Source organism: Hemicordylus capensis, chromosome 1 (genome assembly GCF_027244095.1).
Source record: "Hemicordylus capensis ecotype Gifberg chromosome 1, rHemCap1.1.pri, whole genome shotgun sequence".
NCBI lineage: Eukaryota > Metazoa > Chordata > Lepidosauria > Squamata > Cordylidae > Hemicordylus > Hemicordylus capensis.
The window spans coordinates 98,561,638-98,586,749 of NC_069657.1; the positions used below are offsets into that span (position 1 = coordinate 98,561,638).

The following is a 25,112-nucleotide window of genomic DNA, read 5'->3' on the forward strand; positions in this document are numbered from 1 at the left end:
ACCAGTGTTTCTTCTAACAGGGATTCCCAGATGTTGTTGACTGTAACTCCCATAGTCCTCAAGCAAAAGAAATTGCAGCTGGGGATTCTGGGAGTTGTAGTCAACAAAATCTGGGAATCCCTGTTAGAGGAACACTAGTACCTACCTTCTAAAAATGAAACCTACATCTTTTTCTGAACAGTGAAAGATTATCTCAAACAAGGAGAATGTACTGTTAGTAGAAAACAATGCTTAAATGAAGTCTTACTGACAAGTAATTTAACACAATTTCATTTAAATCAAATCTACCTCGATGGGGACGAACTCATGTTTCCAAGGATATTGTCCACATTCTCAGCTTTACAAGTTGCAAAGAATCCAAAACTGACAAATAAGCAAGTGCTGCTGGCATCTCATTGACAAATGCTAATAGAGAGTCTCAGTTTGAACTGGTCATTGTGGGCTACAAAAGTATCATCTATAGCAGGCATCCCCAAACTGTGGCCCTCCAGATGTTGCTGAACTACAACTTCCAGCATACCCAGCCACAAAAAATTGTGTCTAGGGATGCTGGGAGTTGTAGTTCAGCAACATCTGGAGGGTCGCAGTTTGGGGATGCCTGATCTATAGGTTTGCACAGGGCAAAGTGTAACAGACCAGGCATTACCTAGAAAAGCTAGGTGAGGGGGCTTTCTGCAGATGCAATGATGGCAGAGAAGCATGTCATCTTTGCTGCCATAAACTACACATGAACTTAGTTGAGTCTAGTTTGTGTTTGGTTGCATCTGAGACAACCAAATTCTACACCATCATGCCAGCTGTCCTTCCAATCGTTTCATGGCCCACAGCTCAGTGAAAAACAATCTTGGCTGTGCAATGGAGAGGGGTGCTCAGGAGCAATTGCATCAATGGCCCTGGTGGCTTTCCCATTAGAGAGTCAGCCATGTCAGAACCACCAGCTAGGAATGTGCATGAACTGAAGTCCATGAACTGGTTCGGCACTGATCCAGTCTGGACAAGGTCCAAATCTGTTTGGCACCACAGGAAGGGGAGTTGGGAACGAGATCTTCTCTTTTTTTATTTAAGAAGAACATTTCCTTACCTGCTCTCTGCCACCAAATGCAACTTCCTGCTGTGGTGGTGCTTGTTGCAAGTACCCACATGTGACACCAGCACACACATGGTGTCTGCGCATGCACTGGCGCCATTTGCATGGTCAGATGTACCATGCTGACCACACAAATGGCACCCACACATGCATGGACGCCGTGTGTGTGCTGGCACAGCATGTGGGTACTTGCAATAAGTGCTGCAGCCGCAGGAAGCTGCATGCAGTAGCAGAGAGAAGGTAAGGACCTGCTCTCTCTTTTTTTAAAGAGATACCGCTCCCCAACCCACTCCCTGTGGTGCCGAACCAGTGCATGAACCTTGGTTTGTTTACATTCCTACCACCAGCCATATAGGCAGGAAAATCCCCCAGAGTCACAAGGAATTCATCCAGATCATAAGCCTCCATGGGAATACACCCAATGTTTGTAGAGATTGGGAACTTCAGAGTATAAACATTAGCAGTTAGAGATCAGACCATGACAGAGGAATCGTACTGATCTCCTCCACTACTAAATCCTCATAGGAAGGCTCTAACAACCCAACTTAACACAGTCACCAGCCTCCTTGTTTCTATCTTTGGTGGAAGCAGGAGTGCTATCAAGCTTCAAGTGAACAAGGAATAGAAGGAAAGTATTCTTTTCAATTATTCTGTTGGTTTTACTAAAAGAACCACCTCAAATGATGAATTCAGTGGCTGATCTACTAAAAACTTCCTTCTACCATGACTTACAAAAAGCGTTACACCCCCCCGCAAAAAAAACCAGGAGTCCTGTGCAGATTTACTCTGAAGATACAACCTACTGTGTTCAATTGGACTTACTTCCAGGAAATGCACAAAGGATTATAGCTTTTAGATTATACTATCTAGTTCTTCCATTTGAAATAATGATTCAAAATGAGAATCATTCTGAATTAGTGACTGATAGGTTATGCAAGGCAAAGTGGGCAGCTCTGAGCCACCCGCACCACTGAGAACATCTAAAGCAACACCCTTGGTGTGGCAGAACAGGGCTCATCTGCTACTGCTTGAAATTGTGCAATCACACTTCCGTGGTGGTATGTACATTATTTCCACATACATAGTGCAAAAGAAATGCTATTGCACCATTTTAAGTAGTGGCATGTGAGCCCTATTCCACCACAGTATCGGTGTTGCTTTAGATACCCCCTTAGGGGCACAGAAGGTTCAGAACCACCCACACTGCCTTGCATAACATGTCAGCCACTGATTTTTATACTAATATTCTTAATTTACTCTTCATAATCATTCAACAGACATTTCGCAAATAAGCTGTGCACTCAGTAGTTTGGCAGCTATCTTTCATTACCTTTTCATCAAGGGCTTTATGATGTTCAAATAGGGATTTTAGTGCTTTGAGAACTTCAACTTCACTAGAAACGCCTGCTGGAGACTGAGCCTGTCTCTTTACTACAGTCATTCTAAGAGAGCGCTCATGCCGGGAGACAAGACATTCCAAATGTTCTAACAGCAGCTGAAAAATAAATCATATTGAGATGAGGCACAAGATGCTGGATACTTACTTTGAGCACTGAATGGAACTACTTTTCCAACACATTCCAAGCAGAGTGACAATGCAATGAATCTCCAACTGGCAATGATGGATAGTTTATAATCATTTATCTATAGATCCCTTATATAATTCTGCAAGTTTATTTATTTATTTAAAATATTTATACCCTGCCCCTCCAGTGTACTACTGCTCGGAGCGGCTCATAACAATAAGATAGACACAAGATACAATAAAAGATAAAAGAAAAAAGTTGTCAAATTATAAAAATCTAAAAAAGCTAAACAACCTACCAGATATAACAAAAAATAATAATGGAGCATTGAAAATCCTCCTTTAAAAGGTGCGTTTAAAGATGTTTTTTTTAAACACTGTGGGAGGGAGCATGGCGAAGCTCTTCAGGGTGGGTGTTCCAAAGCCAAGGGGCCACAACCAAAAAGGCCCTGTCTCTAGTCCCCGCTACCAGTTTGGTAGCACTGCTGTCATGATCCCTGAGCAGGAGGTATTTGGGGTTTTTATTTATTTATTGTTAAATCTATACCCTGCCTTTCATTAAGAAAATCCCAAGGTGGCTCACAATAAAATTTAAAAACACGATTATAAAAATGGCACATTAAAATATTGAGCTAAAAAGTATAAAAACAAATCTGATTTTTAAAAAATAAATTAACACACAAGTATAACAGTACAAAATACAAGAAGCAGTAGTGGAGACAACTATACAAAAGCCTGGGTAAAAAGCCAGGCCTTGTTCCATTCCTATTAGTATAGAAGTGAGACTACCCAAGTTCAGGTGGTGGGGGGATACGTGGTGATGAAGATACCACCCAAAGTTATCAGAAGATCATGCACAAGCTCTTCAGAAGAAGGGTTATGTTGGCTGTATGAAGGAAATCCATTTTTGTCTTGAATAATTACTTCCTAGATTTTTTTTTTTAAGGAGTTGAAACTGGACTGGGGAAATCCAGTGCTCTAGAATTATACTGATTACCTTATTGAAACAGAAGTGGGCAAACCTGTATAACTAGCAAAGCCCAATGGCAGTTAATCAGCTATTGGCACCAAATACCCAATACAAATTCAAGCAGGTTCTTAAATTATGCCTTTAGAAGTAAACCAATAAGATGTGTTACAAGTTCAAACCTGCAAGTTTTTGATTGTACTCTTGGGGATTCCCAGAACTCAGCAAGAAGGTTAATTTATCCTTATGACCCAAATCAAGCTTAGGATGGTCAATACTGGAAAGGAATAATATGTGGTAGCAATTTATGATTAGGAGATCACGCTAGATCTTTAAAGTTCAGAATTCAGACAATAACTAAGAAAAGTAAAGGCCAATACAGACTTCAATAGACATATCTGCAGGATTTAAAATGGTGTTCCCTGTAGGGAACATGTAGGTGGTGAGGGGAAGATGTGCATCTCCAAACACATAGTAGAAATACATCCAGGAGCTAGAGCTAATTAACTAGTGGTACACCATGTGACAACATGCTCCTGACAATCTCCTCGGGTGATCTTTCTGCCACACTCTGTGTAATGCTGGCTGGATAAGAAGTGTCTGGCACACAGAGTAGCTATCTGAATAAGCTTTTAGGCTGCTTTCTAATTAAAGAATTAACCAGGATGGCCAAGCTCTGCGTGCTTATACGAAGCATGACATGAGAATGCAAATTTCCCCAGGCAATCCTAGTCAAACTACTGCAGTTAAACCACATTTAGTCAGAACATGTAACTAGGATCCATATCTATACTGATCCAGTCAAACTGTAGCAGTTTGACCAGGATTACCCGGGAAATACATATTCTCATGCTCTGAGGGAGCATGCAGGGTTTCGCAATCCTGGTTAACTCTTTGATCATGATTGCCATGATTGTGAGAAAGCAGCCTTAGTCTGCTCTTTCAAAGGTGCTAAAAGAGTGTTGAGTGGTTAATGTCTTAATGGATCTAGAGAGGCAGAGAATATGCCTTATTACCTCCTGAGTTGTAGCCTTCTCTTCTATTAGCTTCAAAGCTCTTGCAGCAGCAAAACACTGTAATGGTTATTCAGCCAGACCACCACATTGGGCCTGTTCAGTCATAATAGTAAAGTCCCGATTCAGATGATGAGAAATAACCTTTGTAACAAGTCCCCATTAATGTGCAAGAGAAGGAAATGTAAAGCTTCCATTTTTACTTTAGAACAAACCATAGTTCTGTATTACATGTGTAAAGGAACTGCAGTTTGTTCTAATTATAATTAGTTTAAAAATCAGTTCAGAAGGTTTTAACTAACTATAGTCTAAACAAACCATAGTTCAGAGCTCTTATGCAAAGTGGAACTGAAAATGGAAGCTTTCATTCTCTTCTCTCGCACACAAAATGGGAGGGGAGGGGAAGCATGAAGACTTGCTAAGGCTTGTTCTTGAAGTGCTAAACCACAGTTTAGCCCAGGGTTTCCTAACCTGAGGTCCATGACTTTGCTGCACTGAATTTAATTTGCTTCCTGGTGGTTTATAATAAGGTTCTTGAAAGTAATTATCCTGAGTACTTATTCCCACCCCCCTCTAATTTTTACTTCAGTTTTATGAAAATTATATAAATGGGGTGCAGGTCCATGGGCAATACTTGAGGATTGGGGGGGGGTCCAAAGGTACATTAAAAGTTAATAACCCCTGGTTTAGCCTGACCTCTGAACTGACAAAAGCCACCTGTTCAGTTAACTCAATCCAGGAAGATGGTGAAGCCCCACTAGTCTCGCTTTACACTCTAAACTTCCATCATGTTTTGATTCTTATTTTAATCTAAGTTTAAATATGGAATCTTCTTGTTCTTGTTGCATTTAAGTTTGATCTATGGTTTTGACATTGTTAACATACAATAGTTCTTTCATTCCAGCACTTGCACAACTATTGAGTATGCACCAGAAAGTGGCACTGTCTTCAGATGTTTAAACAAAACTAAAAAGTGTAGATTTCCCCCTTTGATTTGAAGCAAGAGGAAAAAGCATTGAATACTGCATGGCAGACTTCATCTCAAAATCGATTCCCTACATATAATATCAACAAATGAACTAACCCTTGTATTGTTTCTTTCTGCTTTCAATTCTGCAATTTCTTCTTCCCTCTCAAGGAGTTGTTCTCTACATACATTAAGCTCTTTAGTAAGTGCTGCAAACTCCTAGAAAAGAAAAACAAGAATGCATTCAAAATAAATACATCCAATCATATACATTAGAGATCAGGCCACAGATTAATCTGGACAGGGCAAAAGTGCATATCTACCTCCATTACTAGTCTGCAAAGCTGAGCTTCTCTGCTGTAAAGCAAGGCATGTGTTCTAGTGAAGCAGCAGCAGGAAGGAGGAAGACTGCCAACTCTCTCACTCCCTGCCCTTTCCTCCATCTAGGTTCCACATGGAAACACAGGCCTGGAACCCTTGCTGGGGGGAAAGAGAGCAAGAGCTAGCAAGAGAAGTTACATCTCTACTGGAAATGATGCCCTGTCTGTCTTGCTTTATGGTAGAAAAGCAGCTCCTGAGATTTTTTTTTTGTTTTAAATTTCCAGATATTCAGGATATTGCTGCATCTACAAAACTATCTGCATGCTCATGCACTTAACTGGAGCTTTTTATTATTTTTGGCAAAGCAATTGTCAGTGCTGAAGAGACAAGCTACTACAAGTTCAGCTTGAGCCACACAGACTGTTCCCTCCTTTATTCCTACTTCCCCACTGACAGACTGCACCATCTTTGTGTACTATACATTAGCACACCACTGAAAAGAGGTGACTAAGGGGAAACATGTTAGAGGTGTATAAAATTATGCATGGAGTAGAGAGAGTGGACAGAAATTTTTCTCCCCCTCACAACTCTAGAATGGGTCATCCCATGAAACTGAAGACCGGGAAATTTAGGACTAACAGAAAGAAGTAATTTTTCACACAGTGCATAATAAATCTATGGAATTCTCTGCCACAAGATGTGGTGATGGCCACTAGCTTGGATGGCTTTAAAAGGGGTTTAGACAAATTAATGGAGGACAGGTCTATCAATGGCTACTAGTCTGGTAGCTATAGGGCAGCCTTAGTGGAAACATGCCTCCAAACCAGTTGCAGGGGAGCAACAGCAAGAGAGGGCATCCATGCCCTCACCTCCTGCATGTGGGCTTCTCAGGGGCCTCTGGTGGACCACTGTGTGAAACAGGATGCTGGACTGTTCTTATGCACCAAGGTTAAATAAAAGTATAAAAACCATTTCCAGGGACTAGAAATCAAAGATGCACTAATTAGTCTTTAAAATGTCAAGTATATGTCACAAATAGAAAATAATGAAACATGTATCCACATCTATATATTTAATACGCTTAGCCGGCATGCGTGTCCTGAAGAATTTGGCGGAGGAACTCTCGAGAGATCTGAGCATTCAATGAGAGTTTGGGGGGAAATGGCGGCGGCAGGTGCAAAACGGCCTGAGGAGGCAGCCTCGGCTGGCCGGTGGCAGCAGGACGACAGGCTTGGCCGTCCTGGGTAACGGGGAGGTGGCAGCAAAGCCCAGCCTGTCCGCCGGGGGCGAGAGGCGGGACAGCAGACCTGGCCGTCCCGAGCAAGGGGGAGGAGGCAGCGACTGCATTGTGGGGGAGGAGGCAGCGACTGCATTGTGGGGGAGGCGGGAGCAGCGAGGAGGTGGCAGCAGGCCCAGCCGCCAGGCCAGAAACCAGAGTGGGGGGGAGCGGGCTGGGGGGGAGGCGGGAGGCAGCGGGACGGACTGGCACTGGCCTGGGTGCCACCGGAGGGGGTGAGTGGGGAATGGGCAGTGGGGCGAATCCCCCATGCCTGTTGCAGCCTGGGACGGGAGGGAAACGGGTGGCAGGGCACAGCCCCGGCACCCGTTGGAGGCGGGGTGAGAGAGAAACAGGTGGCGAGGCTTTCCTGTTCACACCTAGGAGCAGGAATGGCTGGAGGGATCCTTTTTGGCCGCCCGCTGCGGCTCTCTCCAGGTGGGGGGGGAAGGGGAGCAATGGAAGGGGGGAGGGCAAGAGAGCGTGGGGCTGGAGAGAGGAGAGACCGGACGAGAGGGAGAGGGAGGGGGGAACAGCCGGCCCCAAGGAGCGCACAGATGCTCTGTGCGGGGGTCGGCTAGTTTTCATCATTTTTCTAGAAAGGATTTAAGGTGAAATTAAAATCTCCCCCAGTTTGTGAGAAACCTCTTAATACTGAGGAAAATGAAATATAGTAATTAGGCGAAAGTGCTAAGTAAAATGAGTTAAACCGTGAACTAGAGAGGCAGATACACACAATCTAATCTAAAGCTTTAAAACAGCATTCTCAGTGATATATAGAAAGTTTACCTATTTCTGGGAGCCAATAAAGTGATAGTAAACAGTAAATCTTTCAAAAAAATCCTTTTCTAATCCTTACTTTTTCTATCATGTTTACTTCCTATAACAAGCACACTATTTAAGACTATTTACAGTTTCCAGGATTAATAACTTCCGTAAATAGTTTATTTTGATTAAAGTCCAATAATCAACAAAACAGAAAGGGAAGGGAAGCAATACACAATTCCAAAGCACAAAAGGAAAAAAAGGGTGTATTTGTATAATCTATGAAATTCCTATGGAAGTACTATAACACAATACAAATATGTATTAACAAATAAATCAAACCAATGTTAACTTAGCAAATTGATTCTGGAATTAAAAGTCAACACACAAGTGTATTCAGATGAACAGAGAATATTTAAGAGCAATACAAACTGACCCCAATTCAGTTCTAGTCATGTATAAACAAAGTGCTAATCTACTTGTTGTACACGAGAAAGTGGATGGTGTGCCATTCAAATGCATGTTCCATTCAGAGTATTGTTTTAGTTTTTCTGTATTCTAAAACAACTCTTGTGCCAACTAAAAACAAAACATTGAAGACATTACAGTAATCAGTATAACATGTATAAATTAATATTTGCACAATGAAACGAATTTGGTCAAGCATCTCAGGGGATATCTAGTTTATGCCCATGGTTACCAACTTTGTAAGTGACATGCACGTGGTCTTCCTGCTTACATGTACAGAATTCTCAACTGAACTGGGAACATCTTTCTTAGGAAGAGTGCTCAGTGAAAATGAAGTTACCCGATATTGAAAAGAAAACATTTACAGCAAAATCTCAAACTATATTTAACTTCCGTGGGAGCTTTGCTTCTTTCTTTTGAAGTCTATAATAGATTTCAGTATGTACAGGTGAACATAATTAGCTGGATACAATTTTCATTATAACTGAAGAGCGAGCCTTTCCCCCCAGCTTCATTATGAACATTTATGGCATCTACTTTAAACATACATAGTTCTTGTTACTGTTGGAAAAGAATGTTAGCATTTTTTAGACTTTGGTGGTATCCTTTAACTGGGACGAAGCAACAAAGCATTCGGACACAAATGTTTTTCCAGTACAAAACCTTGGTATATATTACTGGAAAATTACAGCACTACTACATGAATGAGTTTGAGAGCTTCCCACTGCCTTCTGACGCCATATTGGAGACAGTCATCTGTCTGAGGGTCCCTTTTTGGATTCGCACCAGATGCAAACAGCAGAACCATGTGTCAGTCTACTGCTTGCAGATGCTTTACATATTTTTTCTTTAATTAAAACCTCTGGCTTTATTCTTAAAAACAGAAATATGCAGATCTCCAAACTATTCTGAAAACACGTAGATAATGGGTTACTAAAAAGCACTCCTGTGTAAATGAATAGCAAATAGTGGTTTAGAGAACAATAATTTATGCATGAATTACGAAACTTCAGAACACACAACATATCTGACACCTTTTCCTACAACACATTCTACTCATACTGCCATTTGTATTTCTATTAATTCAAACCGCTGATTGAAGTTGAACACCCTCATCCTGCTGCAGTTGCATAATGAAATGTCCATGATTTCCAATTAATGAAGTACCACAGAATTGTGCTTGCACAGCTTTTAAGTAAACAGTGGAACAGCCCTGTTATGCAGCAGTGCTGTCAGGATTAACACAAGTAAAGCAGCACGGGTGGTGCTCAGCCACACACATTTCGTTGTGTTGAATGTAGGCAAACAGTACTTTTCAGCATCCAATGTACTTTACATTATCATGCCTTATATCATTCATTTCTATGGTATTTTTAAAAGGCATCCCCAACAAAGTAAACTCAAAACTGATGATTCAAAGAGTATGCCTTAGAGTTTGTTCTGGCATACTAAAATGAATATGGGTTTTCCTCACACTTTAACATTAAACCTCACAGGATTAACAACAATTCTTAAATACCATATCTAATCCTTTGTTCAAGCTAGAATGACTTAAGTATGCAGATGCAATGCTTCTAGTTGCTTAACCATGATTAAGCCATTAGGCATAGACCATAGGATTGAAAGCTTACTCCATTTCCTGCAGCCCCTCTCTTTTGAAGAATGAATTCCTCCTGTCCTTTACCAGTTAAGAGTTATATCAGCACCTATGTCAACGCTAACAAGGAATCCCTTCTAACTAGGATTTGAAGGTCATTTCATACTCTTGTTAAGATGAAATCCTGGTTAGCCTTAACTAATTGTTGTCAGTGCCAAAAGACAGTCAAAATGAATAGAAAAAATGAAGGTGTGTAACGAATCCTAATAGGGATTCGTTGAGGGAAATTTATTATACACCAAAGAATCCAAACATTTGAAAAATAGTGACCACACATTTTGCTCCATAACTCCACTTCTACAGGAGCTAGAGCTTAACTCTTTTTAAAAAAATGAAAGCTGGCAATCTGGGGGAATTAATAGGAGGGATCTGAATCTCAAATTGATTCAAATCAAATCTGCATGATTCTATTAGGATCCGAATCTAGCCAATGGACCCCAGGGGTGATTTGTCTCCAAATCACCTGAATCAGCTAGATTCGGGTACAAGTTGATTTGTACCCAAATCACTTTGCATATCCCTAGTAATCAGCCCCCTTCCCACATTTGCTAACAAATGATCCCATAATGGGAAAAAAAGAGGTAACTACTTCCTACATAGTAACATACTTGGCTTGCAGAGAAAAACCATGCAACCCTTCAACAGAAGGGTTATTTTCCCAGATGTTGTGCGAACCCCATATCTAAGCCTGAGCCCTCACACCATCCATCCCAAGGTCCCTGTCAAACTACATTTTATATAAACATGATAAAATCTTATTAAAACCTAGGGAGCAGACATGTGAGTACTTTTCAAAAGGTGAAGAAGCAAGGGAAACTGGGATATAGAGGAATCAATCATGATTGCTTTGTAAATAGTGCACCAACAAATATCATGGTTGTAGTCTACTGTGGGCATAAGATCCTTTGGAATTTTCCAAAGCAATCTAGGATACATCATTCTTACCTCACCCATGAAGATGTTATACATGTGCTCGCAAAGCTGCTGTTATATGGGGAGTGGGGGAGAGTGCAGAAGTTAATCTGTTTGTGCTCACTGGTATCTTCCCTCACAAATATAGTCATTTATTTATTTTTCACATTTCTATCCCGCTCTTCTTCCAAGGAGCTCAGAGCGGTGTGCATGCTTTATTTTTATCCTCACAACAACCCTGTGAGGTAGGCTAGTTGTATCACTACAACCATAAACTATGGTAAAGCTCATAAACTGGCAGCTACATTTTTTCATATGGATATATTCTAGAAACGAGTATGCTTTGCATATTAGAATGGTTGACATTTGACTTTTCAGCACAGAGTTGTGAATTTTTCATTAACCCTTTCTTCTTCTTCAAAGTCCCTTAAGTCAAGTCCAGTAGTCTCAGGAACTCTGAAGAAAAACTTGCCAGAATTTCACAATAGGAACATTCACTTTCCTATAGTGTGTTTTGTTTGGCAATTGTTCCTGTAAAAAGACTGTGCTAGCTTTAGGAATTTATCCACCATACTCATGTCTGCTGGGGAGGGGAGGAGAAGCTTTTCCCTAAATCACCTCTCTCCTTAATGCAACACTGCAAAGTAGAAGATACTTTTTAATTAAAGGGGGGAAATCCAGTACTTCTAGTTCAACATGTTTCAGTAGCCACCTAGTTTTCAATGAAAAATCCACCTATTTTTCATTTCACTCCTAGCTGACAACACTGGAATAAAATGTTCTAGGCTAGTATTATATGTGCCACTAACATCAGGTCTCCTTTTCTCCCCCATCCTCCTGTGCCAGCTGCTTAAGAATACATTTACTCAATTCTAATTAGAATTCTACATTTTGCAGAAATATCACATTAGAGGCAGTGAGCAAACCTATGCATATTGGAGACTAAGTTCTTCTGGGGCAAATGTTGCAGATCTATAAGCTTCTTTGGGCAAGAATGCTTTTTTGAGTAATGCCAAGCACACATTGTTCAATAAAATAATGCCAACTGGCACTTTTGGAATTCAACTTTGGGACATTCTGCAAAGTTAATGCTTGCCAACTTCAACAAAATTACCCTGTATTGTTAAAATGCTTGATTGTAAGCAAGACCACTACTTTGTACGAAATCTATCGGAGGAAATGAAGTATCCATTGATATGCTACTAAGAGAGGTATAGAACTAACAAGGATCCTGGCACTACTTTTGAAATTGAATTAATACAATAAACCACACCAAATGCTTTCCATAAACAAAGGGAAAATGTCAGGTGAAGAAGCAATTATAATACTTTTAGTCATTTATAGGCCACTCCTGAATTGCTCCAAAGATGTAGCAAATTATGTAGCAGTAATTATGTTAAGTTGGGTAGAACCAGATCTAGAATTTTACTACAGGAAACTAAGATTATACCATTTGAACTACACGCTATTAGGCATTTGTAATCAACAAGACAGCTAACCAATTTCCCCCCTAATTACTAATATCTGGAGAAGTTGAATTAAAAATGCCTTGCCTCAGTTGTTTGTCAGAATTTAGAGAAAAAGCAAGAGCCATGCAACTTTGGAGCAGAATGCTGACTGACCAGGTGTTCACAATTAGTGGCTTGCCTATTGGCAAAGCCTCTAGTTGTCCTTACTAACAACCCCTCTGTCACTCAAGTTCCCTGGCACACACAGATTCCCGCATTTTCTACCCCATGATTTCTCAGACTTCTAACACACATTTTTTTCAGAATCAGAATTGAAGACAGTTCACTTCTGTACACCCAAGATGTTTGGTGTGTGAATAAATACAAACAAAAAATTGAGAGATAAAAAGAGTAAGAAATTCATCACCTTCAGTGGAACCCAGCTGCCATGTTACAGCATTAGTCATTGTTCAAGGAGTGTCACTGCTCAGAACAATGATTTATGCAGAAACTCAATGGGAAGTCTTCTTAAAAGGTGAGCAATTATATAGCATCTCTACACTGGAAGTGATTGGATGATCCAAATCCACCTGATACAAAACGTTAGGAATGATTACTTGAGTCCTGTGGAGGGTGATTGGAAGGAAGACAGATCAGAACAGTGAATATGCAGAGATGCAGCAGGAAGCCTTCTCTGTGGTTCAGTACTTTGGGCTTAATTCTTAATTTCTCACAGCATGTTAATTTGCCCTGGCACATGGGAAATTATTATAATATCCTAATGAACTTCTGCATGTGCTCATAAACAATACTCAAAACTCAGTGAAAATGCCCTTACTCTTGAAGGAAATAAGGTGTTGGTGGCCTAAGAGCTTGCTCAAAGAGCGCTGCATGTAAGCGGAGAGCACGGTTCTTCAAGATTTGCTTAGAGAAGCAAATACAGATTTTACAGGCTGATGGAATATGTTGTTCCCCAAGCCACAAGAGGCAGGAGTCATGGTGTTCAGTGGATAGCAGCTTTCCACCACACTCCTTGCACCTCTTAAAAGTCTTTTTACTGTCCATTTGTCAAAACAACAGCATAGTGGAAGCAACAGTACCAACGTACAAGATCCAAAGTGTGGTCAAAATCCATTTCAAAGTCACCAAAAAAACAAAATTGATTTAGCCAACGTCCTACAAGCAGAGAATAATCCAAAAAGCCAGTCCTAGTTCAAACAATTAAAAACAGTAACGTTTTACTTTCTCTCTCTCTCAAAAGGATCAATACAAAGCTGAAGAGCAGCAGCCAACAAGGTGCTGATGATTTGGCATATGGAAACTAACAAAATGGTCCCCTGACCACTCATACCAGCAGATACGAGAAGGGCGCGGGCCAGGGCATGGGCACCGCCACGAGGAGCTAGCTAGCGTATCCATCCGCGAGGTCCTGCACAGGGACAGTACCCATTACTTATGAATGGCAACGGATCACAATCCAGATCTGATTATTATTGGGGTTTTTATATTTATTATTTATTTATTATTAAAACTTTTATACCGCCCTTCCGAAAGGCTCAGGGCGGTTTACATTAAAACACCATTAAAATCAATTAATCATTAAAACAAAAATTATAAAACATAAAACAATAATTAACAATTTAAAACATCATAAAACAACAATTAAATATTCAGAACTATTTAAAAACAAGATTTAAAAAGCTGAAAAAGCCTGGTTGAAGAGGTGTGTTTTCAGGTGTTTTCTGAAAATTGCGAGAGATGGGGAGGATCATATCTCAGCAGGGAGCGCATTCCACAATCTCGGGGCAGCAGCCGAGAAGGCCCGTCTCTGTGTAGCCACCAAACGAGTTGATGGCAACCGGAGACGGACCTCCTCAAGTGACCTCAATGGCCAGTGGGGCTCATAGCGAAGAAGATGTTCTCTTAAATACCCAGGGCCTAAGTCGTTTAGGGCTTTGTAAGTTATAACTAGCACTTTGTATTTCGCCCAGAAACCTATTGGCAGCCAGTGTAACTCCATCAACAAAGGAGTAATGTGGTCTCTCCAAGATGACCCAGAGACCAACCTGGCTGCCGCATTCTGAACCAACTGAAGTTTCTGGACTACATACAAAAGCAGCCCCACGTAGAGTGCATTACAGAAGTCCAGTCTGGAGGTTACCAACAAATGTACCACTGTTTTGAGGTCATTGATCTCAAGAAACGGGCGCAGCTGGCGTATCAGACGGAGCTGAGAGAAAGCACCCCTGGTCACCGCCTCAACCTGAGAAACCAAGGAGAGACGTTGATCCAGAAGTACTCCCAGACTGCGAACCTGTTCCTTTTGGGGAAGAGTGACCCCATCTAGAACAGGCAGATCAACATCGTCTCTAAAGTTCCGACCCCGCACAATAAGTAGCTCCGTCTTATCTGGATTCAGCTTCAGTTTATTCTCCCTCATGCAGCCCATTACTGCTTCCAGGCAGGCATTTAGGGAGGATATGCCTGCTCCTGAAGAAGTTGACATGGAGAAGTAGATCTGGGTGTCTTTGGCATACTGGTAACACCCAGCTCCAAATCCCCTGATGATCTCTCCCAGCGGTTTCATTTAGATGTTAAAAAGCATTGGAGAGAGTATGGAGCCTTGAGGGACACCATACTTAAGCTCAGATTTTGAAGAGCAACAATCTCCAATCGACACCATCTGGAATCTGTCTGAGAGGTAGGAGCGGAACCACTGTAAAACAGTGCCTCCCACCCCCAACCCCCTCAGACGTTCCAGAAGGATACTATGGTCGATAGTATCGAAAGCCACCGAGAGATCCAAGAGGACCAACAGAGTCACACTTCCTCTGTCCATTGCCAATTGGAGATCATCCATCAGGCCGACCAAGGCAGTCTCCACCCCACAGCCCGCCCAAAAACCAGTTTGAAATGGGTCTAGATAATCTGTTTCCTCCAAGACCACCTGGAGCTGAGAGGCCACCACCCTCTATAATTACTTTATATGCAGTTGAAAATGATATCATAGACGCTCTGGGGAAAACAGCACACCTTACTACTAGCAGGAGAAATCAGAGACTTGTGAAAAAGATCTAAGAGCTCCATCCACATTGCCCTGGGTTGTATTCATACTTCATGGGTATTTAAGAGAGCACCTTCTTCTCCATGGTCTCCCATTTCTTACTTAGATCATCTGAGGAGATCCACCTACAGTTGCCATCAGTTTATCTGGTGGCGACTCAGGGTCGGGCCTTCTCTGTAGCTGTCCCAAGGCTTTGGAATGTACTGTCTGCCAGAATTAGAGCTTCACCATCCCCAACAGCTTTTAAAAAGACTTTCAAGATGCACCTGATTAACCAGGCTTTTATTTAATTGAAAGTAGTTTTAAGTGATTTTTAAATGCCTATTTTACTTGTTTTAACTCTTTTAACTTGTATTTTTGTATTTTAAAATGTGTAAACCACCATGAAATGCCTGTTCTGCAGTATATAAACGCATTAAATTAATAAAATATCACAATATAGGTAAGGAATGATTCTCAGAATGGGAGAACCTGTTTATATTGTGTGGCAAAATGCCACAGGAAAGCTATAACATGCCTACAGCTTGTCTGGCATGATACAAACCCAACTGGAGGTATTTTTGAAGACTTCCTTGCTGAAGGCTAGACGGTATGGGACGCAGACAGAAGAGAAGTCTTCTCCCACAACAGTTGACACAGTTGAGGGGAGGTGGAAATGAGGAAGAGAATCCAAACATCTGTGTCCATGCCACAGAAACTAAATGATACATTTATTTACTTACAACTTTTCAATAAAGCTGTTGCAAGGCAGCTTACAAGAAGTTAAAAAAAATCAGAAGTTACAATCTAAAACAGATGAGAGAGTTCATCAGGCAGTATCCACAGTAATGACACATAACAAATATATAAACACAAATTAAAAGCCACCTTTAAAAGGCAGGATTTCACCTGTCGGTGGAAGCAGGAAAGGTTAGGACAAGACAAACCTCCCAAGGCCAGAAGTTTCATAAGCTGGATGCCACTAAGTGAAAGTCCTCTCAGCTTTCACTCACAGTCCTCTCAGCAGAACCTCCCCAGATGACCGCAGAGCACAGAAGGACTCAGAGAGAGAGAGAGAGAGAGAGAGAGAGAGAGAGAGAGAGAGAGAGAGAGAGAGAGATGGCCCTTCAAGTACTTTGGTCAAGCTGTTTAGGGCTTTGAAGGTGACAACAAACACCTGGAATAGGGCCTGAAGACTCATCAGAAGCCAGTGAAACTGATGCAGATCTGTGTAATATGCTTCAAAGGACCACTCTGCTCAGCAGCCTAGCTACCACATTCTGCACTATCTGAAGTTTCTAAATATTATTCGGGGTAGTCCCACATAGACCATGCTACTACAGAAGTCCAATCTTCAGGTGACCAAGGCATGTGTTACCATGCCAAAGTATGCTCTTTAAAGGTACAGGCACAGTTGATGCACCAACTGAAGATAAGCAAAGGCACTCTTCACTGGACATCCTGGGTCTATCCAAACTGAGGAATACGCCCAGACTGTGTACCTGAGTTTCAGAGCAAGTGTTACCCTCTTCAATTTTAGTTGAAACCCAAACCAAAACACCTCCATCTTGTCAAGATTAAATTTCATTTTAATCTTTCCCCTGCTTGTCGGATTGCCACTGCACCTGGTTGGCCATTGCACGAGGCAGGATGCTAGACTGGATGGTCCTTTGGCCCACCCAGCAGGACTTTTCTTATGTAACCCTATCTAGACTCTTACTTGAACTGACCCAGTACTTCTACAGCATCTGTGGAATCAGAGGGAAAGGAGAGATAATGCTGAGTGTCATCAACATACTGATAGTACCAAGCTCCATAATGCTGAATGATCTCCTCCAGGGGTTTTTGCAGATATTAAATAGCATGGGATACATGACTGAACCTTATAGCCAGGGCTCAGAAAATCCACTAGTTTATTTGTCTGTGACAAGTGAAAAAATGATGCCCGACGAGTGAAACAAATCTTTAAGAATAATGTACCAACATAGCTCAACAAGTAAGAGTTTTTGTCTGGCTGGTGAATAGTACCAACATTTCTTGACCTCTGCTTATAGAACTCAGTAAGGCTGCAATGCTGGGTAGAAATCCTCCAGCACCACCATCTTGAACCTACTCTCCAGGAAGAATATAAACCACCCTAAACAGTGCCCCCAATTCCTATTCTGGCAAGGCAGCCCAGAATGATGCCATAATTAATGTTGCTGAATGCCACCTAGAGCAGAACCAACTGGGATATACTTCCCAGATCAGAGTGACCAATGCTGCTTTATTTTATTTATTCGTTCAATCAATTTATATACTGTCCTTCCTAAAGTGGCTAAGGGAAGTTTACATTAAACTCAAACACATGTAATAAAACAATTAAATTTTTAAAAAACCATTTAAACCAGATTAAAAATTAAAATTAAAAACTAGACATCTTTAAAAGCCAGGCTAAAAAGATGGGTCTTTAAGGCTCTCCTGAAGGTCTCCAAGGAAGATAATCCTCTCATATTCACAGGGAGTGCATTCCACAACCTAGGGTTGACCACTGAAAAGGCCTGATCCCAGGTCACCAACAGATAAGCCAACGGTACCTGAAGATGAACCCCTCCCGACAATCTTAATGAGCGGTGTGGATCTTGGAGAGAAAAGCGCTAAACCATTCAGGGTTTAATAAACAGCACTTTATACTAGCTGGAAACATAGCAGCAGCCAGTGCAACTGTTTGAAAACAGGTACAATGTGTTCACTCCAAGATACCCCAGAGACCAATCTGGCTGCCGCATTCTGAACTAACTGTTTCCGAACTACGTACAAAGGCAGGCCTACATAGAGTGCATTGTAGTAGTCCAACCTGGAGGTTCCCAGTTAGTGGACCACTGTTTTCAGGTCATTTTCCTCAAGGAACGGGTGGAGTTGCTTTAGTGCCGAAGCCCAGCCTGAATCCATTCTGAAAAAGATCCAGAGAGTCAGATGCATCCAAAAACCCCTGGAGTTGGGTTGCCAACACAGACTAAAACAGTTTGTCCAAGAATGGCTAATTCAAGATTAATCAGAAATTATATGATACAGTAGGAGATAGCAATTTATTTAATTTTTAACAGAAGCCTTACAATCATCTCTTTCAGCCATGATGTAACTGTGCCCTTCTGCAGGAGTTATTCACTCACCCAAACCCTCTCGAGTCATTTTAAGCAGCCAGGATGGGCAAGGGTCAAGTGCACAAAGTGTTCAGCTTCCAAGGGTCCTGTTCACATCCTCGAGCTACATCAACAGGAGTATCCCCTGCCCCCCATCTCCAAAACGGACAAAAAGCCACTACAGTCATTTCCATTGTTATAATCAATATGCAGACAAAGTCAGCTTGGATGCAAGCGATCTTATCTGTAAAGTGCTTATCTTCAAAATGAACTATTTTGACACAAGATGGAGCCAATGGAAGGAGTTGCAGACAGAGCCGCTGACTGTGTTGGGGGTAGTGGGATATGTCCCGATTCTGAGGTCCAAGTTTCAGTATATACTGACTCTGAAGGTTTGACAGGAAGCTTAGCAAGGGTGGGGTTCACCAACACGCAGCTAGCCTAGTCCATGACGTTTAGTGATAAAAGGGCTTTTCGACACTTAATAGCTCTGAGTCTAGAGGCTCACAAGTACAGCCCTGCTGGATCAGGCCCAAGGCCCATCTAGTCCAGCATCCTGTTTCACACAGTGGCCCACTAGATGTGTCTGGAAGCCACAGGCAGGAGTTGAGGGCACGCCCTCTCTCCTGCTGTTACTCTGCTATTACTCTGTTATGGCGTCCTTGTCTTCTGAACTTTTGGCAGTGTGCATAAGATTGAACAATAAGAGTTTCCCCCAAACAACAGAGGAGAGCTGGTCTTGTGGTAGCAAGCATGATTTGTCCCCTTAGCTAAGCAGGGTCCACCCTGGTTGCATTTGAATGGGAGACCACATGTGAGCACTGTAAGACATTCACCTCAGGGGATGGAGCTGCTCTGGGAAGAGCAGAAGACTCCAAGTTCCCTCCCTGGCTTCTCCAAGATAGGGCTGAGAGAGATTCCTGTCTGCAACCTTGGAGAAGCTGCTGCCAGTCTGTGTAGACAATACTGAGCTAGATAGACCAATGGTCTGACTCAGTATATGGTAGCTTCCTATGTTGTGTGTGTGTGTGTGTGTGTGTGTCTGTCTGTCTGTCTGTCTATATATCTCAAAGTAGTGACAGCAGTCCACAACAACCCCATCACATCCCCATCATGGCTGCGTTTGAAGTTATGTAGCAGCCTTGGTTTCTCTGGGGGAAATGGAAGTCCACAAATTGCTTTGGAAGTCAGCCGTGTCTAGAAAGATCAGTGCAGTTTTCAGCAAATGAAACAGGCACAGTATGATAGAAGAAACCAACAGGAGTAAAGATAGATGTCAATCAGTTCTTAAATCGCAGGGATGCTGGGCTGGGTAGTGTGCTTACGATTCTGGTATAAGGTTTCTTTGTGCACATTAAGGGGCATCTTTAATTGTGTTCATGAAGGCCAATCACATTCTAATCATAAATGCAGCAGCCACTGGAAGTTAATAAATCGCTTTGGAAACAAAGCAGACAACTTTTGAATGTGGTTTTACCAGCTGTAAGAATAGGGCTGTAACGAATTCCTGTCCCCTCAGAAAGAGGGCAATGCAAAGGGGTGGGAGGGTAGACTATCGATTGGATCAAATAAAAACACTAAAGGATACAAAAGAGGGGGGAAACCCTCTAAACTTAGAAATAGGAAATAGGATAAATGAAGGGAGATAAGATTAAATATAAAAATTGTTTTATAGGTAAGCAGCCTGAGGTGTTGAACTCTCGACAGACTATGAAAAACTGAGGAGGAAAGGGCTAGGCACATGATCCCAGAGAGCAAAGGGGCAAGCTACCATAAAAAAGAAGGGAAAATAGCAGCTTGGGAAGTTCCCAATCTAGCCTTCATGCAGGCACAAAACCCAGTTGTGCAAAGAACAGAGACCACTCGGAAAAACTGGTCACCGATGAAAGATCTTACCTCCCTAGGGGCTAGTTTATAAGAGCGCCTGGACCACCTAAAACATCTCCACTGAATGACCATGTGTGGATGGAACAGAGACAGAAAAGTAAGATTTCTTCACTGCAATGAAGTAGGCCATAAATTGGGCTCTAGCCTGTGTTTGGTCAAACCTGTCCTGAGTTTTCCTTCCTTCACTGATACTCAGCGCAATTGTATCTATGGCCCCAGATGATTTCTGCATTCCAAAGCTTAGTCAGTGCTTTGGCAGAATTACCAGTTTGGCAATAGGAAAATCCCCCAAAGCTTTATGAAGCCATAAGGATTTGACCATTTTAAAAAGTCCCCCACCCCTATGGAGATAAAGTGCTGTGGACAGCCTAAACCTAACCAGGTAGTGATCTAACCATGGCAACAGGACTGTAATTAGTCCCTTCACCCATATCTTGCCCAGATCCAAGGTAGACCTGCCACATGGGCAGCATCAGATGTTAACTGAGACAGGTTTGTGGGTGCTATGGAATCCTGAGCTTCATCCAAAAGGCAAGTCCCAGCATGGATACTGGTCCCTCAGCATAATCTGCCTGAGTTGACGCAAGACCACATTGGTAAGCAGGTGGGAGGACCATCAGACAGCACATCTATCCTGTTCTGGGCACCCACCCTCAGGTACACACACTCACATATGATTGCTAGTGGGGGCACCTGGATAGGAGGAGAGAGTCATAACTTCATCATAATCTCCCTGCCTGCAGACTGTTGCATTTGACTTGGTAGAAAATCTTGTATGGTGGACACAGCTAGAAAAGATTAGGGGTCCTCCCAGCTCATTCAACCAGCTCTATTATACACGTCAGCTCAGAAAGCTCACCCAGGATTACATCCTGGATGGCTTCCATCTTACCATTACATGATCCAGCACTCAGCAACAGCTAACTTGGCAAAGAGTCACCTTTTAACGTGGTGATTCTCTTTATTTAGCAGGGAGAGAGTAACCGGCCCTATCCACCCCCAGCACAGTACCTCCAGTGACTGTTGCTGGTTTCTATCTTATGTTTCTTTTTAGACTGTGAGCCCTTTGGGGACAAAGATCCATCTTATTTATTTATTATCTCTCTGTGTAAACCACCCTGAGCCATTTCTGGAAGGGAGGTATAGAAATCTAACAAGCAGCAGCAGCACTCTCCAACCTGGTGGGTCATTGCCAAGACACCCAGAAAATCCTAGGTTGGGGGCAGAACCAAAAGATGGAATAGCCTTGAGTTGTCTAAACCATCTTTTCCAGGAATGAACTATTTTACGTCGATTGCCAAAAACAAACAAACCCCAAATGCCTAAATTCCTACTCGACTACAATGAGTTAGTACTAACAGAGAGCAAAACCAAACATGAAAAATTCAAAATCTAACATCCTGAAAAATACCCAAAATATTAACTATTATAGGTTTGGCAGCTTACACACCAAGACTCATTTTCAGTATTGTGGCATAGCAGAGGCAATTTGCTAATTGGACAGAACTATTGCCCATTTTATGCTGCCAGATTAACATGCCCCAAAGTAAAAGGGACAATCAAGCCCTTTAAAATTTGACATTCTTCTCTACAAAGCTCATGCTATTTTTCACAAACTAAATCACTATAATCTGTCATGTAACAAATATTATGAAATTTCTTTTACAACTTAATCACTATTGCTTGTGCTTACTCATCCTGTGATTTTATAACTGCAGGTCTATTTGTAATTCTTCATACATGTCTGCACATTAAACTAAAATATTTCACTAATTCCAAAAGCTATTTTAGTCATTGCACATTTAAGGTGTCCTATTTAAATGCTCGTTCTCTTACTCTTGTTTGTAAGCACAGGGTGCTTACACCACATTATAGATCAATAAAATCTATTTAGTGTTGGAAAATAAATATTCTAGAACCACACCTTAAAAGTCTACAGCTTTCATACACCGGCCAAAAATCAACAGATTCACCCCAAATGGCTTGTCTATGTATCTAGTATTTTTCAACACAAAAAGATTAGATTTACACTTCTTCATTTTAAGAGCACAAGGTCCACTTTTAAGTGTAGCAAGCTATTCAGCAGACAGTAACTCTTCCTATTCAATTTCTCTTATGCTATACCCAGATATTCATGTACGTTCATGATCAGGAAAGTAGATAAAAGCTCTATTAAGCATCTCACATGAGCACCTAAATTAAACAATTGGCTTGGAGTGCCATTTTTTCCTGTGTATTAAAGAAACCAACACCTGACTCACAAGTATTATAATCACCATACAACATATGGAGTGTGATATGCTCTAAGTTAAAACTAGACACAAGTGATGTTGATTCACCAATCAACATTTTTATTTCAGACATTTTCAACATAAGAGAAGGTTTGTAAAGGAATGGGCAACAAATATACACAACAAGCATTTGAATTATTTCAAGGTTGTTATTAAAAACAACAACAGAAAACCACTGAGATCATTTTCAGGGAAACAACTTCAGATGCTCATCTTTGGTAGCTGGAAGACACACAACTGGAAGTAGAGTCTTTTCTGTAGTGGTGCCCAGACCGTTGAATTCCCTTCCTAGATAGGCGCATCCAGCAACCACCCTGCTATTATTTATTTTTAGACTTGTATACTGCCTTTCACTAAAAATAGCCTCAAGGTAGTAATGGAGATTCTTTTCATGCTGCTATTGGCCTTTTGTTACAGATTTATTGCTTTCTCTCATTTTATGCTACTTTTCCTATACTGATGTGGATATATTTTTTAAATTGTTTCATAATATCCTATTTTAATGTTGGAAGCCACATTGTGAATTCCGAGAACAATTAAAGTGTGTATTAATGATGTGTAAGTAAAGTATCGTATAAACACTAAATCAGCTAAATAAATATTTTATTATTTATTTATTTATTTTTACATTTATATCCCACTATTCCTCCAAGGAGCCCAGAGCGATATACTACATACTTGAGTTTCTCCTCACAACAACCCTGTGAAGTAGGTTAGGCTGAGAGAGAAGTGACTGGCCCAGAGTCACCCAGCTAGTATCATGGCTGAATGGGGATTTGAACTCGGGTCTCCCCGGTCCTAGTCTAGCACTCTAACCACTAGGGTTTTTTTTAAAGAAGAAAACCAGTTGTGTAAATCTGAAGTGTCATACAGAGGGTTTTTTTGCAAAATAAAGAAGAAAACACTCATTCTAATAAGCTGGACAAAAATGTAGGGTTGTACGCTAAGTAGTGCAAGCAATCCTTTCACTCACCTGAGCAGCTCCCCAAGCCTCCCCAAACAGTCATTCCTGAAGGTCAGGAATTTCTGCTTATTAAAGAAACCAACATCTGATTCACACTGAGAACAGCACAGGATGCAGTCCAATGGGAGAATTTCTGGAACCATGTGGAGCACCTCCTGCAAGTGGAGTTCTGCTCACAGGAGATGCCTCTGTCTGGTTTCCAGGAATTATCCCTCCCCAGCCCCCGCCCCCCACAACTGCATTACAGTGCTGTTTTTGAGGGTCAAGCCTCAGGAGCAGGATTTAAGGGGGTTCCATTCTCTCTTGCACAAGTTCCATTGCACTCATGCTACAATATATTTGTATCTGAATATATTTCACATACATTTATTTATATGTGAATATTCAGCTCAGCAGTTTGCTAGATTACATACAATCCATTCCACTTCTGATTGTAAGAGTACCCCCAGGGCCAATTCTAAAATCAGCTTTCCTGGTAAACAGTAAACATAATTTACATGGGATATCCTCTGCATGTCTACTGTAAAGGTAACATCTGAATCTCTGGCAGATCTTACCCCTGACCATGTCTTTGAAGTTCTTGCACTCATTTAGGATATGGATCAAACCACTCAGATTCATGGAGGACATGTCTAATAACTGTTACTAGTCATGACGACTAAATGCCACCTTGAGGTTCAGAGAACATGTAGGCTCTTTTGCCTACATGTCCTGCTTCTGGGCTTCCCAGAAGCATCTGTCTGGCCACAGTGGGAAGCAGAATGCTAGACTAGATGGACATAAAGATGCCTGACCCAGGAAGGCTATTCTAATGTTCTTAACTAGGTCAGTTTGTCAACAGATAGCATATTACATTAACAGCCAATATGCAGATATAACATTCTACTTTATATACTACTTGCTACAGAGTAAAAACTAAACTGGCCCTTAATTATAGCCAAAAGGAAAGGAAAGTTAGAACTGGCAAAGAAAAGTTAAATCAGAACATACAACATCTTCACTTACTCCAAATTTGATGACAAGATGTTTGCATGAGAAGTTTATATTTACCAAGCTTTAAATAAAGTTATATGAATCTTTATTTCTCTACATTGTCTCCAATAACTCAGGGCTCGATGAATCCCAGGTGCCAGATTGCCATGGTGCCTGGAAATTTAAGTATGGTGCCTGAGCCAAGCGATGCATAGATGTGAGCAGGAGACAGAAAACAAGGCAGAGGCAGGATGTTCCTTCTTCACATCTGGACAATGGGCAAATGTGAACAGGGGAAGGAGCGAGCAACCCGCCCCTGCCTTGCTACTGTCTGCCCTCCCCTCCGCCTAAAAATGTGAAGGTGTGGAGGAAATGGGGAAAACTGGAGAACAGGGTTTTTCTCTCTCCTGGAACAAACAACACCCCT

General features: G+C 41.5%; 1 protein-coding gene across 16 annotated transcripts in view; it reads right to left on the reverse strand.

Moving 5' to 3' along the window:
* Window positions 1-25,112, reverse strand: part of PPFIA1 (PTPRF interacting protein alpha 1) — a 137,981-nt gene that overhangs the window by 102,886 nt on the left and 9,983 nt on the right. For 15 of the 16 annotated variants that reach the window (XM_053265548.1, XM_053265541.1, XM_053265592.1 and 12 more), the window contains exons 3-4: window positions 5,677-5,778; window positions 2,418-2,582 (exon numbers count right to left, since the gene is read on the reverse strand). In XM_053265548.1, coding sequence (XP_053121523.1) covers window positions 2,418-2,582; window positions 5,677-5,778 — 267 coding nt within the window. Of the gene's footprint in view, window positions 1-2,417; window positions 2,583-5,676; window positions 5,779-5,882; window positions 6,040-25,112 lie in introns of all 16 variants that reach the window. The other variant, XM_053265619.1, reaches the window with a different exon arrangement.